At 44.6% G+C, this 14,797-nt stretch overlaps 2 protein-coding genes and 2 long non-coding RNA genes across 5 annotated transcripts; 2 read left to right on the forward strand and 2 right to left on the reverse strand.

Moving 5' to 3' along the window:
- Window positions 1–794: 794 nt before the first annotated feature.
- Window positions 795–1,775, reverse strand: LOC135636557 (uncharacterized). Its single transcript, XR_010495920.1, has 3 exons — window positions 1,494–1,775; window positions 1,280–1,377; window positions 795–1,203 (listed from the first exon to the last, which is right to left on the reverse strand). It is a non-coding gene; the product is annotated as an uncharacterized LOC135636557 (long non-coding RNA).
- Window positions 1,776–3,776: 2,001 nt separating this feature from the next.
- On the forward strand, window positions 3,777–6,397 carry LOC135616826 (transmembrane 9 superfamily member 11-like). Of its 2 annotated transcripts, none has more exons than XM_065116485.1 (2): window positions 3,777–3,921; window positions 4,075–6,397. In XM_065116485.1, the coding sequence occupies exon 2, from the start codon at window positions 4,098–4,100 to the stop codon at window positions 6,105–6,107; it is 2,010 nt and encodes a 669-aa protein (XP_064972557.1). In that variant the 5' UTR covers window positions 3,777–3,921; window positions 4,075–4,097; the 3' UTR covers window positions 6,108–6,397. The 2 variants fall into 2 exon arrangements, with proteins under 2 accessions (XP_064972557.1, XP_064972566.1); XM_065116494.1 differs by having other exon boundaries at window positions 3,780–3,921; window positions 4,002–6,397.
- A 497-nt stretch (window positions 6,398–6,894) lies between these two features.
- LOC135616839 (uncharacterized) lies at window positions 6,895–11,979 on the forward strand. The gene is made up of 5 exons (XR_010488515.1): window positions 6,895–7,347; window positions 7,428–9,640; window positions 9,743–10,080; window positions 10,171–11,164; window positions 11,252–11,979. It is a non-coding gene; the product is annotated as an uncharacterized LOC135616839 (long non-coding RNA).
- On the reverse strand, window positions 9,510–13,860 carry LOC135616832 (plasma membrane ATPase-like). The gene is made up of 13 exons (XM_065116504.1): window positions 13,635–13,860; window positions 13,416–13,535; window positions 13,238–13,336; window positions 13,006–13,143; window positions 12,282–12,923; window positions 12,060–12,179; window positions 11,836–11,958; window positions 11,332–11,743; window positions 10,731–11,245; window positions 10,454–10,627; window positions 10,200–10,382; window positions 9,926–10,107; window positions 9,510–9,835 (listed from the first exon to the last, which is right to left on the reverse strand). The coding sequence occupies exons 1-13, from the start codon at window positions 13,677–13,679 to the stop codon at window positions 9,739–9,741; spliced, it is 2,850 nt and encodes a 949-aa protein (XP_064972576.1). The 5' UTR covers window positions 13,680–13,860; the 3' UTR covers window positions 9,510–9,738.
- Window positions 13,861–14,797: the final 937 nt, after the last annotated feature.

Raw genomic sequence — 14,797 nt, forward strand, 5'->3', positions numbered from 1 at the left:
AAGGAAATAATTAAAATTAGTTTCCTTAATAACATGGATAACTTAGTAAATTATTCAATTTAATTAAAGTTTTAATTAATTTTAAAAATTATTAATTTAGTGAATTTTATGAAATAATTATTTTAAATTTTTTTATGTGAGAAAAAATTTAAATATAAAACTTAATTATTTCATAACTTTCGAGATGAAATAATTTTGATTTTATATTTTAAAATACTTGATATTAGAATTATTATATTCTTGTGATGTATAATAATATTTTTATTTCAAAAAATTCATGATTAGTAAATAATTATTTAGTTTCAAGATGATGATGCATGAATCATGATGTTATTTATAAGCTTAAATGATAAGTTGATGTAATTTTATCTTAAACCAAATTATTTTAAGAGTTTTAATTGTTAGCATTCTAATAAATTTAAAATAATAATTTTAATTCATTTAATTAGACAATTATATGTTTTGTGTGAATTTATATTATTTAATTAGTCTTAAATTTATTAGATTATTTGATTCATGAAAAATAAATTTTAAATTCAATTATTTACAAGTCTATTTTATTGTATTATCAAATGTTTTAATGAAATGCTTATTCTGGTAATTCATTCAGGTTTTATTGTTTTTATTCTATATTTATTTTTAGAATAATATATTAATTTATAATAAATCTGATTTTGAAGAGATTTTTTCGTCAGCCCACCAAGAGATTTTAATACTTTTTCTAGTTATAAATATTTAGTATTATAAAAATAAAAATATTATATATATATATATATATATATATATATATAAAATGGATTTTGAAGTGATTTTTGTTATTGACATAAATTTTCTCATAAATTACACCACCTATTTCCAGTAGCGTCACTAAGCAGTCTCTGTAAATTATCGCCATAGCTACACTACCGACAGCTTTGAGGAAAGATCGTTGTTCTGCAACATGGACAGTGGGAGTTACTCTGCAGCCATGGCACCACACAGTCACAGTGAAACCTGTGAGCACAAGGCAAGCGAAGTAGCACATCTCCCCTCTTGAACTCCTCCAAACAGATTGCACATTCCGCTTGCTCGGATGCCGTCCACCCCAGCTTCTTACTCCAGCTGAACTTTCTGGTGCTCTTGGACGAGAACACCTCTCCCTGCACACTCCCTGGGATCACTTGCTCGCTACCGCACTCGCTGTTGCTTTCCAAGCCACGATACCTGCAATAGGATCAGAAGAAAGCTGTAGACTTTGTGGAGCTCAGGAAGCATGGAGTGATTCATCATCCCGTCACACCTCTTGATCTTTAGTCTTGCATCCAGTCTCTCCTTGGCCTCCCGAGCCATCGATCCAAGTGCTCCTTCGTGGACTTCTTTGTTCAAAATGGTTCTTTGCTAGTAATAGAATGTGGTTTGGCCAACAGCACGCACAACAAAGGAGCGACCATGAGCTCAACAAGTTGAAGAACGATCATGGGGAAGAACAAGTGCTAATGAGTGGTCATGGTTACCATGGAGCCAGTAGCGGAAAGATGTGCTTCACATCCTATTGTATGTAAACAATAAGATGATCTCCTCGTACCGGTGGATGAATCCGTTGAGCCGCCGTGGTGGAGTCGCCTTCTCCGGGCAAATTCCACTCCCGGGAGCATCCCAGCCATGGATGGCGAACACAGACAACAAAGGAACAACAGCTACCTGATTCTATATCGACTTCATCTCCATCCCACTGCGGCTGAGAGTTAGAGCTCTACGGTAGCAGAAAGCACTCCATGCTTTTGCCGAAATTTCATTTCCATCACCACCACATACACCTTCAAATGGTACAGAGTTTACATGATATATGGAGATGTCAGGGAACCACACGAAGCAATTGTAGGATAGAGGAGGAGAAGAATCGATCTACTGGTGGTGGCAGACAAACAAGGGCAACTTCCTTGAAGGTTCGCAGCATGTACATTACAGTCCTTTTCCTTTTCCTTTGTCCACTGCACAGTGAACTCTATATCAAATGGGACATGCAAGTGAGAGGGATAGCATGCTGGTAAATGGACAAGCAATCAAAAAGTGAGAGAGACATATCAGTTCTCTCTTACTAATTTGCAGAATAAATTAGACACAGCACACAGGACAATGGCAACAATGACATCTCTTCCAACCCAGGTTTTAGACAGACACCCAGATGAACAGTGTAATCTTGCTTTATACTTTTTCTTGAAATGAAAGCTGAAGCTGACTTGATATTATCATGATAATTAACCAGGAAAACCCAGATAAAGAATGGTTTTCAGATCAGGGAACAGTAAATTTATGTTAGGACATTCAAGACAGTTTGCACCGGGAATAAAAAAAAGAGAAAACTTGATATCACAGAACTCCATATGAATAATCAGAATTGATCTGTGGTAGTTTGCACAGAGTTGCTGATGAGTATTACCATCGTAGTCAAGTAATGATGGTTGATTATATACACATTTGAGTCGATTAGAGTTGTTATCATTTGTTAACGGAGTACGATGAAAAAAATATAAGATAAGAACAATTATTGAAGAAGTTTTATTGAAGTAACTTTAGCTTGGATACATTAACATGTCCCTCTCCTATTTATACAGATTAGGAGAGAGGGTTTTCCTTAATAGAATAGAAGATTTTCAGTAGAAAGATTTCCTCGTATAGTTGAAAAAATCTTATTTTCTATCATGCCCCCACAAGATGGTGCTCCTGTCAAGGATACCAATCTTAAATCGATACAAAGAATGGTTTACGAGTCAGAAGCTTCATGAGTAGGGCAAGAGTAAATCGTTGTTACTGTTGTTGCAGTTGCGATGACGACGACTGTAGTAGAGGAGAAAGCTACAGCAATAGAAAAAGTTATAGCAATGCTGTAGCAGAGGAATAAGCTATAGCAGAGAAGGAAGTTGCAGCAAAACAGCAAAGAAGGAAGCTATACTAGAGGTGCAGCAGAGGAGAAAGCTGCAATAAAAGTACAATAGAGGAGAAAGCTGCAACAAAGGAGGAAACTGCAACGACACTATAATAGAGAAGAAGAGTGCTGATGAGTGTAGCATGAAAATAATAAAAGATAAGAACAATTATTAAAGAAGCTTTATTAAAGTAACTTTAACTTGAATATATTAACATGTCCATCCATAGGAATCTATACATAGGATTTCCCTCGACAGAATATAAACTCGTATAGTTAGGAAAATCTTATCTTCTATCGGTCTTCACCTTTTATAATCGATCATGTTTTAAAAAAATATTTCATATAATAAGAAAGTATTTAAAGAAAAAATTTGCGTTCGGATTATACTAACAAATCATGCGTGTCGGTGTCGGTGTCGGTGGCAACTTCTTTGGATCTGATCACGTGCGTGAGAACAAAGCTACCGGGACGGAAGCAGAGATGCCCATCAAAAGGAGGGATGTATCATACAAATCTCACCAATCGTAAAGAACTACATCAGCTAAATGATTTATTTACGCGAATTTTGAAGATGCTTTTGGGGGTGAAACTGCTATCATTTGTCTCTTACTCGTTCCCCGTGTCTCATGCGGCCGTTACGCACATTTTTATTGTCCGAGTGAAAATAAGAAAAAGACCTAAATGGAATTAAATATAAAGTGTATTTCCGAAAGTAACCCCCGGTTGGATGAAGCGGGGGCATACGGGATGAGCATTCACTCACGCATAAGATACACAACCGACGCTTGGTGGGGAATAGGGGCACCTATGGTGGACATTTTGGGCATTTTTGGGCGCCCCAAGTCCCGACCTCGACCGGCATAAATATCGTTTCGAGCCCCTCCCCACTGCGTCTTCTTCGTCGCCTTCTCACTCCTCTGTTCTCCGTTCTCCTCAGATTCCTCCACCCGCCCTCCCTCCCTCTCTGCCGTCGTCGATTGGTTGGATCTCGCATCGAAGCGACTCGAATAGAGGTCAGATCTGCTCTCTCCTAATCCTCCCTGTTCGATTCGTTACTGTGATTTTTATGCCTTGTGCTGATGCGCATTTGTAGATCTGACGCTCGATTCCCCTCAAACGCCGAGATCTCCTCTTCCTGATCCGGTTTTGATCTCTGTGTTCTACAGATCTGTAAGGGAACCCATCCCTGATGGGTCTTGCTTCCGGTTTCGGCGCTAAGATGGGATCTCTTCGCGGATTTGACCTCTGGTTGCTGGTCTCCTGCCTCGCCATCATCCGATCTGGCGACGGGTTCTACCTCCCCGGCAGCTACCCCCACGAGTATCAGGTCGGCAATCTTCTCTCCGTGAAGGTGAACTCCCTCACCTCCATCGAGACCGAGTTGCCCTTCACCTACTACAGCCTTCCCTTCTGCCGCCCCCCGGAGGGCATCAAGGACAGCGCCGAGAACCTCGGCGAGCTCCTCATGGGCGACCGCATCGAGAACTCTCCCTATCGTTTCAAGATGTTCACCAACGAGTCCGACATCCTCCTCTGCCGAACCGATCCGCTGTCAGCCAAGGACTTCAATCTCCTCAAGAAGCGGATCGACGAGATGTACCAGGTCAATGTGATCCTCGACAACCTCCCGGCGATTAGGTACACGAGGAAGGGCGATTTCCTCCTCCGGTGGACAGGGTACCCGATCGGTGTCCGGGCGGGCGACGCCTACTACCTCTTCAATCACCTCAAGTTCACCGTTTTGGTGCACAAGTACGAGGAAACCAACGTGGCGAGGGTGGTGGGCAGCACCGGGGACGCGGCTGACGTGATCCAGACGACAGACAAGTCGGGATCCGGCAAGCCCGGGTGGATGGTGGTCGGATTCGAGGTTGTGCCGTGCAGCTTCCTGCACAATGCCGAGTCGGCCAAGAACCTGAAGACGTACGACAAGTACCCGGCGAAGATCCAGTGTGATCCTACCACCGTGGCCATGAAGCTGAACGAGAACCAACCTGTGGTCTTCACCTACGAGGTTGCCTTCGTCGAGAGCGACATCAAGTGGCCGTCCCGATGGGATGCTTACTTGAAGATGGAAGGAGCGAAGGTTCACTGGTTCTCAATACTCAATTCGCTGATGGTGATTGCTTTCCTGGCCGGCATTGTTCTTGTGATCTTACTGAGAACCGTCCGAAGAGATCTCACCCGGTACGAAGAGCTGGACAAGGAGTCGCAAGCGCAGATGAACGAGGAGCTCTCCGGGTGGAAGCTTGTCGTCGGGGACGTCTTCAGGGCTCCGAGCCACCCGTTGCTGCTTTGCGCGATGGTAGGTGATGGAGTGCAGATACTCGGTATGGCGGTCGTGACCATCTTGTTCGCCGCACTTGGATTCATGTCGCCTGCATCCCGCGGAACCCTTATCACGGGGATGCTGTTTTTCTACTTGATCCTCGGAATTGCGGCAGGATACGTTGCTGTCAGGATGTGGAAGACGATCAATGTCGGAGATCACTCTGGCTGGGTCTCCGTCTCCTGGCGTGTCGCTTGCTTCTTCCCTGGTATCGCCTTCTTGATCTTAACAACACTTAATTTCCTGTTGTGGGGTAGCCACAGCACCGGAGCGATTCCGTTCTCCTTGTTCGTCGTGCTGCTGTTGCTCTGGTTCTGCATCTCGGTTCCGCTTACTCTCGCCGGTGGTTTCATCGGTGCCAAGGCACCACATATCGAGTATCCTGTCCGCACAAATCAAATCCCTCGTGAGATCCCTCCACAAAAGTACCCATCTTGGCTGCTGGTCATCGGAGCAGGGACTTTACCCTTCGGCACCCTGTTCATTGAGCTCTTCTTCATAATGTCTAGCCTTTGGATGGGCCGAGTCTACTACGTCTTCGGCTTCCTCTTGATCGTCTTGATTCTTCTGGTCGTCGTCTGTGCCGAGGTATCTCTGGTCCTCACCTACATGCACCTATGTGTGGAAGACTGGAAATGGTGGTGGAAATCCTTCTTCTCCTCGGGATCAGTGGCTCTATACATCTTCCTATACTCGGTGAATTATCTGGTATTCGATCTTAAAAGTTTAAGCGGCCCTGTCTCTGCCACCCTCTACCTTGGCTACTCATTGTTCATGGTCATTGCCATCATGCTTGCTACTGGCACGGTTGGGTTCATTTCATCCTTCTGTTTTGTTCACTACCTCTTCTCATCCGTCAAGCTAGATTGAGCTACCACTTCTTGTTCCTTAAACTCGAAGAACGTACTTGCTAGTGGGTGCTATCTTGAATGGGGAGCTTGGACAGTCTATAGAACACATACTACCTCATTTGTATCTTGTTATTTTTCATTGGCAATAACTGTGGCTATACCATTTTGTCACCTGCATTTTAAGAACCTTTCTCTGTCATAGAATGTGTATCAGTCGAACTATCATTTTTTTCTTCGTTGTTGTCTCTTTTTTCTATTGTTTGTTAAGCTGTAAACATAGTCAGCCAATGCATTTGTTTTCATGAATAACTGCTGCATCCATGAATCCTGTAGTGCAAATGTTTGTGTGCTGGATTACACCATGGCATTGAAAGCAAAAACTTGATAATGGAGCTTCTAGTAAGATTCGGGTTATTTTCTTAGAAAATATTCAAAAGGTATATCCTCTTTTATTTTTTTAAAATACTACCCTTAATTTTAAAAATACCTAAAATACTCTTCAAATGTTTTTACGTCAAACTTTTTTGCTTGTTTCCTTACTAATTTTTAACTATTATCATATTTTTATTTAGCTCATTTATAATATTTTTTTAATAATATTTATAAAATACTATAAGTGATGTCATATCTCTTTGGTTGTTATTTCTTTATAAACTATTATAATATTATATTTTTAAGCTTTTAGTTAATCTGATTGAGGCTAGAAATCTATTTAGATTATCTATAGCGTTTTCAAGTAGATTTTATATTAATTTTTTAATGATGACCAGTCATTGTAATATTTAAAGATACTTTAATAAGCAAAAAAAATTAAAAGAATAATTTGAATATTTTTAAATTAAAAAATACTGTTTTTAAAATAAATATATTAATAAAAAATCTAAAATATAAATATATTTTAGGAAACGTGAACACCTATTTATATTTAATGACATGATTGTTGTTGTGACATCTTCCACCTTAAGGAAGCCTTTTTATTTTGCGTGCGGTAAGCTGACCCCAAGGCTCCCGACTTTGAGTTATGCTCACCGTCGGTGGGAGTAAGAATACAAAAATTGGACGGTTTGGGTGCCATTTAGAATTGTTTGGGCTTCCTGTCACCGACCAGACCATATCCATGGACTATATAAACCCTCGTTTCGGGGTCGCGTTCTTCTCCTCTGTCTTGCTCTAGAATCCCCCCTCTGTATCATATGGCGATGGATGGGAAGACTTGCTTCGCGATCGCCAGCGACCGTCGGCACCGCCACCCGTACACTGTGAGCGGTTATCTCTGCCAGACGATTCCTTTTATTGGTTTCTTCGGTCTAATTGTTGTACCTTTTGTTGGGATGTCAAGGTACCAGCAGCCGATCTTTCGCCATAATCTCTATCAACTGAGGGCAGGAGAGGTATTTGAAGCCCCAGACATCCCGCCGTCTCGTTGGCGCTCTGCTGTGTGAGAAAAGGATCGCCTTTGCGATTGAGAAATTGGATTTTTGTCTCGTCACTGCTGTTTGAGGCCTTCTCCTACTTAGTTTGCCACTAACGTTGGAATATTGTTACGATGGGCGTTGCTTCCTATTTGCTTCTTTTAACTCTTGTTGTGGAATTTGCAGATTCCAAACCTCAACCTACAAATTGAAAGATAATGTTAACTGTAGTTAGCCAACAGAATTGTCAACTGTGGTAAAAGAAAAAAGATGAATGATATCATTTAACCTTATATGGTTCTTACTAGTGACTTTTGAATGTTTTTGGTTCAGTCAGTAAGTTATTGATGTATACTTAATAGTAATTAAACCTGCAAAAAGATTAGACAAGTTTTTTGGACCTAGATTCTTTTTGCCAGCAACATAAATTCAGCATCACTATGATAGTTCCCTTGGTTCTACTTGAAGCCATTTGATAAATGGAGAAGAAATGACTTAAGTAGGAATGGACATATGCAATTCTTTTTTTTGCTCATCAGGCTAATCTATGGAATCCTTATTTGTAATCTTAAGATAGTGGAGTTTCTCCAGATAGTTTACAGGATCAAACATTAATAAATTGTTTTCGTCTTTGAAATGCTTCAGCTATATAGAAGTTGTACACATATCCAAAACCTAAATAAGATCATTTTCTGCTCATGGACTTTTTCCTGATTTACTTTCCTTGTTCACTCCTCCTATGTAATGTAACATTGATGTTCTCATTAGAAGATGATCTTCCATTCATTTGTACAATGGATTGCCTTGATGCCAAGTATGCAAGTTTTCTCTTTGTTTGTATTTGCCCATGGATCAGGCTTAGGTGTATTTATTGAAGATAATGGGTAGCATTTTGTTGTTAGTAGGAGCCTTACTGTCACCAACATTATGATGGATAAATATTTACCAACAAAAATATTCCCGTTGTTCTTTTTTTTTTTTTTTTCTTGTTGCTTCATGTAGAATTTTACAAGTGCACTAATATTTTGTTTGATTGTAGCTCTTTGGGAAATCATCCTAAATATATTTTTTGTAAGTTAGCCAAATTTTTTGTAGGTTATACTGCAATCTACTTGCATAGAAATGCTAAAATGACACTGCCTTTTGTTTTGATGCATTTTTTTTCCACGGAGCATACTTGACAAGTCCAAAGAGGGGATTCTGTGCAGAATGATGTGCAAGATAAATCCCCAAATCTGAAACATATTGTCTACAGAGCTGTCATCAGCTCTACTACTAGAGCTACTTGAGGGCAAAAGATCAGGATCTTTAAATTTACTTTAAGATTGTTTACACTTAGCATTGCCATTTACTCTTAGTAAGTTAGAATCAGTGATCAAATAGAGTATTACTGGGTGTTCTCAATTCATTGAAGAGCAAAGTTTCATTTTCTTTATGTGGCTTACATGAGTGATAGCCAGCTTGCAGAATTGAAAACCTCATGACTTGTGACATTGATGCTTCTCAAGGATTTATTTGTGGTGAACACTAAGATATTTGTATTGCTAGTAAGGCTCAATAATAGGTAATATGAAACATAATCAGTTACCATGGCTAACTCCATTCTTTGTTCTTTGATGATTGCTTTGCTATTTTAGTTATGAAGTCAAGGGGTTGATGAGAAGGAAAACATAGCCGTGTTTAGGTCATGGATAATATATAGGTTGTGACAATGGATCATCCTCTTGGGTAAGCCAAAAAGCCTCAGTTAAGACATTTGAGAAAGACAACAAAGTACATCAAATGCAAGCTGGATGTGAGGATGATGAGTGACAGAATCAGACATATAGTGTATGAAATTATGCATCCATCAAGGTTTGTTTTTGGAAATGTGGTCAGGAGGAAGTTTTAAGATGCACATTTGTTTTGCTTCATGGTGGATGCACAAGTTTGCCTCCCTCTCTCTCTCTCTCTGTGTATAATGAATGATGTCTAACAAATAAGAAGGAAGAAGCATGATGTTTGATGACTGACTGTCAGTATTATCATTTCGTTTGCAGGAATTGAGCATCCAAGAGACCAAAGAAGACAAATGCCAAAAGAAACCATTTAGCCCGAAATATCACAAAGAAAGCAGGACATCACATTCACTTAGATCATGGTAACACATTCCCATCCCACTCTTGTTTGGTCCCGTTCAAACTCAACCCCAACGCCAAGCTCACTACACGGCTGTTTCTGTATGTTATCTTCCATGGTTTAGACAGTGTAGTGCTGCTGTATCGTCTCGATGTCCAGCCCCTTTAGCTTCACCACAGACTCGACGTGGCCTTTTAGCGTGTGGAGCTCCCTCAGCCTGCAGCAGAAACAATCGACTCAGTTCATCAGCATCATGTACATGTTGATCACAGAATCCTCAAATGAAGGCTTTTGTTTGGTAGATTACCGGGCAACCTCGGCGCGCCTCTTCGCCTGCTCGGCGATCTCAGACAACTCCCTGTAGCTTGTCTTGTCGTTGAAGAGGTCGGAGGTGTCCGCGGGCTGCAAGCCATGGAGGGTGCGCTGAGCCAGAGCCCACTGCGCCTCCCTCTCGCCCCTCCCGTAATCCTTTTTCGTGGTGAACGCGGTCTGCATCATGGTCAAACAAGGGCACCGCCGTGATCAGATCCTGTTCGGTTTCCGTGTGTGCAGGTGAAGAAGGGAAGGAGAAGCGTGTTGACCTTGTTCTCGAGAAGGTTGTCCCAGGCCTTGCCGCTGAGAGCGTAGCGGATGATGAACTTGAGGATGTCGAGAGGGAAGTAGGTGATCAAGCTGAAGAGCCAGATGATCCCAGCCCATCCCCACCCGATGCCCTGGATTCTTGCGAAGCTCCACGACGCATACACGGCGATGACCGTCGCCACCTGCCATTACAAGGTTTCAGCAAGGAAGAAAGAAAGACGAGTTGTCGAGCTTATGGAGGACGCAGGAGTACCAGCTGGGCGGCGACGAAGGCGGCGACCAGCAGAAACCCGGGACGTTCGACGAAGGACCAGCTCCTCGACCTGGTGACGAAGATGAGTGCCTGGCTGATGATACTGACCTGGAGGTAGAGTGCTGCCGTCAGCTCCTCTTGGTTGTCCTTGATCGGCCTCACACCAAACTTCTCCTGTTTCGGAAAGGGCATTGCCATCGGTTAACAGCCACACTCTTGCAGCAACGAGGCCGGCGAGAGAGAGAGAGAGAGAGAGAGAGATGGTGCTTCTACTCACAGGGAAGAAGTCGGTGGCATGTGCGAGCCAGAAGAAGACGACGGTCATTATGGCAAGGTACGCTCCGAGGACGACTCCGGTGGCAAAGATCTCCCGGAGCTTCCATGAGTCGGGCAAGGGGGAGGGCTTCACCCTGTCCTTGGAGATGGTCATGATGGTGCCGTCGTTGAGGATGGCGATGATGAGGACCATGAAGGGGGAGAAGTCGAAGCGCCAGATGAGGGCGATGAGCATGAAGCCGAGCACGATACGGATGGTGATGGAGACGGCGTAGATGGTGTAGTTCTTCATCCGCTGGAAGATGGCGCGGCTCGTCAGCACCGCGCTCACGATCACGCTCAGCCCCGGCTCCGTCAACACGATGTCCGACGCGCTGCGGGCGGCGTCCGTCGCGTCCGCCACAGCGATGCCGATGTCCGCCTTCTTCAGAGCTGGTGCGTCGTTGACACCGTCCCCTGTCATGCCGCAGATGTGCTTCCTGTCCTGCAGCCTCTTCACGATCTCGTACTTGTGCTCTGCAGCAAACCAACAGATGGTCATCAGTGCAGCGCAGAGAATCGAGACAGAGCAACCCATGAGCTCGATGTGCACTCATCGTTACCTGGGAAGACTCCAGCAAAGCCATCGGCCTTCTCGATGAGCTCGTCAATGGGGAGGCCGGTGACGTCGTCGTTCTTATCGCCAAGAAGCGTGGAGGACGGGTACATGTTGGTTCCCATGCCGAGCCGACGCCCAGTTTCCTTGCCAATGGCAAGTTGGTCGCCGGTGATCATCTTGACGTTAACGCCGAGGTGGAGGGCTTGGCGGATGGTCTCGGCGCTGTCGTGCCTCGGAGGATCAAAGAGGGGCAAGAGGCCTATGAACTGCCATGGATCGCCGGCGCTCTCCTTGTTTGCCTCAGGCACCTCCTGCCTCGCCACACCCAGAGCGCGAAGGCCACGTTCGGCGAACTTGTCGATCATGGCATGCACCTTCTTCTTGGCATCGTCTTTCATGTTGCAGAGATCAATGATCTGAAGGATGCAAAGAAAAGCATTAGGCATTTCCTCGAGAAGATGGAAGACGGACGTCGATGAAGGATCAAAGATATGTAGAACCGTCCTACCTGCTCGGGTGCACCCTTGCTCGATCGGTGCCACTTGCCATTGGAGTCGATGTACGTGATTGCGGTGCGCTTGTCGACCGGATTGAATGGCAGGAAATGGACCTCCTGGATCCCTGCACGTGCCTGCAAGCGCAAAGATGATGAAGATGAGCACGAACTGGGGAGGGGGAAGCAGCAGTTGTCATCAACATGGTTTGGATCAATTCAAATCGACAATTCAGCACCTCCTTGGGGTCAGCTAGCATCCCCACAATGGAAGCATCGATGGCGTCCTGGTTCTCGACCCTGGAAGCCATAGCAGCATACAGGACCACTGAATCCTTGTCCAGGCCACTCACAAACACCTGCAAGAGACGGTGCGCATGGACCGATTACTATGGGTCGAAGAAGTCACACAAGGTTCTTTGAACTTTGAAGCACGAGCATCGAAAGACATGGTGCATCACCTCGATCAAGGTCTTGTCGACGGTGAGCTTGTTGAGGGTGAGCGTTCCGGTCTTGTCGCTGCACAGCACGTCCATGCCGGCCATCTCCTCGATGGCGGTCATCCTCTTGGTGATCGCTCCCTGCTCCGACAACCGGTGGGATCCGATGGCCATGGTGACCGACAGAACGGTCGGCATGGCGATGGGAATGCCACCGATGAGGAGCACCAGGAGGTTGTCAATGCCGTCCCTGTACCTCCGGTGCTGGATCGGGTACATGACGATGACCTCGATGAGCATCCCGACCGCGATCGAGCAGATGCAGAAGTTTCCGATGGCCGTCAACACCTTCTGGAAGTGACCGACGTTGTTGGTGCTGTCGACGAGGTGGGCTGCCTTGCCGAAGAAGGTGTGCACTCCGGTGGCAATGACGATGGCCTCGATCTCTCCTTGCTTGCAGGTGGAGCCGGAGAAGACCTCATCGCCGGGGTGCTTCGTCACGGGGAGGGACTCGCCGGTGAGGGCGGACTGGTCGATCTTGAGCGGATCACCTTCCAAGAGTCGGGCGTCGGCGGGGACGATGTCGCCTAGCTTGATGCTGATGATATCACCGGGGACCAGGATCGCTGCCTCCTGCTCCGACCACCTGCCATCCCTCAGCACCTGCATCGAACCGCCCAAGGGTACGTACGTAAGCAAGCATTATACGAACAGTACTCGAAAGAACGTGCGTAGAGTGAGAGACCTTAGTCTTGGGGGCGAGGCCAGCCATGAGGGCGGCGGCGGCATTCCCAGCGTTGTTCTCCTCGATGAAGCTGATGGTGGAGTTGATGATGAGGAGGACAACGATACCAACGAAATCTTGCCAGTCCGGTGGCTCGCCCTGCGAAACGCAGTCATGCAATACGTCATCAGCGACGCAAGCTGGAGAGATGTTCTAATACACGGACGAAGAGGAGATGGCTGAGCGGCTTTACCCCTCCGTTAGCCAAGGCGATGGCCATGATGGCGGCGATCTCCATAACCCAAGACAGCGGGTTCCACATGAAGCCCAGGAACTTGAGGACCTTGCATTCCTGTTATAGTCCCCAAAACACACACATATGATTATGACTGAGATCGCAATCTAGCAAACCAACGATTACTGACACAAACCTGTTTCTCCTCGAGCTTGTTCAGGCCAAAGATCTGGAGCCGCTGCTCCCCTTCGGCAGAGGTGAGACCCTCCCGGCTACATTTCAGCTGCGCAAACACCTCCTCCACCGGGATGCTCTCCTGCAAATCAAAGAAGAAAAGCACCAGGAAGGAGTCACTCCAAGATACAACGTAACTAAGAGGAAGAGGAAGAAGAAGAAGGGTGGGTAAGGATGTAACCAGGTCGACGCTCTCATTCTTGATCTGCTCCAAGTCGGTCGCCATCTTCTGTGTTTTTTTGTTTTATTACCCTTTATTTTCCAAAATTGCACTGCTAATGAAGGAGAATTAGAGCTCCTGGATCTATTGGAGATGAGAACAGGGCAGGAGAGACATGAACATCTGTCACTTTGCCCCTCTTCTCTCCTTGCTCGAGCTCTCGCTCTTTAGGTCGCAGGCAGGTTCTACTCCTTCATGAGCAGTGAAGAAGAAGGACGGGGGAGGCGTCCACTTATAGGATGGAGGAGGAGGAAGAGAGGCGCCGAGTCGTGAGGCCCGCCGCTCAAACCGGCGGCTCCCTTCGCGGACGGTCGTTACAATCAGACGTTGGCGGAGGAGGAGGAGGACGGAGTCTGGTGGTTAGCGATCGATCCGTTGTTTCCATCTCTACGCATAATATCGTGAATGTGTGTGTCCAGCCCAGCCGCGCAAACAGTGGTTTCCGGGGGAATGGTTTCCTCCGTATAACAGGCCGAATCAGCCCTGAAAACCTTTCAGGGTGATGTCAAGCCCTCCTTAGAAGCAACTATATATATATATATATATATATATATATATATATATATATATATATATATATATATATATATATATATATATATATATATATATATATATATATATATATATATATATATATATTGAATTTTATTTTTTTTTTCTTATATTAAATTATTTTTAATTAAAAATAGCTCCGATAAACCTACATGACGGTCCAATTAGGCCCGATAAGCCTACATGACGGTCAAAATGGGCCTGCATGACGGTCAAAATAGGTCCAATTACAACATCTTAAAGCCCAAAGGAGCAGTATGTAATAGATTTGAGCTTTAACGTAGTGGGTTTAATTACTCCGTGATGTGGAGCTGTATCTGAATCGAAAAGTTGCCTTTGGACACTGTAGAAGATTTGGAATCGAATAAAGAAAGCAAAGATAATAAGAACAACCAGTTAAGCTTTAGCTTTTGTTTCTTAATGACTCTCCTCCACAAGCGTTTTTGTGTTGTTGGGACTTTTAGACGACATCTCTGACAGGTGCATGAATGCGCCAAAGGAATACTCGAGTTGGGAGAGTCCTGCATGTCGCTCGTTTCAGATTCCCTGCAGTAGAGGGATTGGTCACC

Source organism: Musa acuminata, chromosome BXJ1-3 (genome assembly GCF_036884655.1).
Source record: "Musa acuminata AAA Group cultivar baxijiao chromosome BXJ1-3, Cavendish_Baxijiao_AAA, whole genome shotgun sequence".
Classification (NCBI taxonomy): Eukaryota; Viridiplantae; Streptophyta; class Magnoliopsida; order Zingiberales; family Musaceae; genus Musa; species Musa acuminata.

Bases quoted from the DNA above. Each gene is read 5' to 3' on its own strand.
- LOC135616826 (XM_065116485.1), top strand. From the start codon at position 4,098: ATGGGTCTTGCTTCCGGTTTCGGCGCTAAGATGGGATCTCTTCGCGGA.
- LOC135616832 (XM_065116504.1), bottom strand. From the start codon at position 13,679: ATGGCGACCGACTTGGAGCAGATCAAGAATGAGAGCGTCGACCTG. The intron at 13,536-13,634 runs GTTACATCCTTA...TTTGATTTGCAG, and splicing joins AGAATGAGAGCGTCGACCTG to GAGAGCATCCCGGTGGAGGA. The intron at 10,108-10,199 runs GTCAACACGCTT...ACCATGATGCAG, and splicing joins ACAACCTTCTCGAGAACAAG to ACCGCGTTCACCACGAAAAA.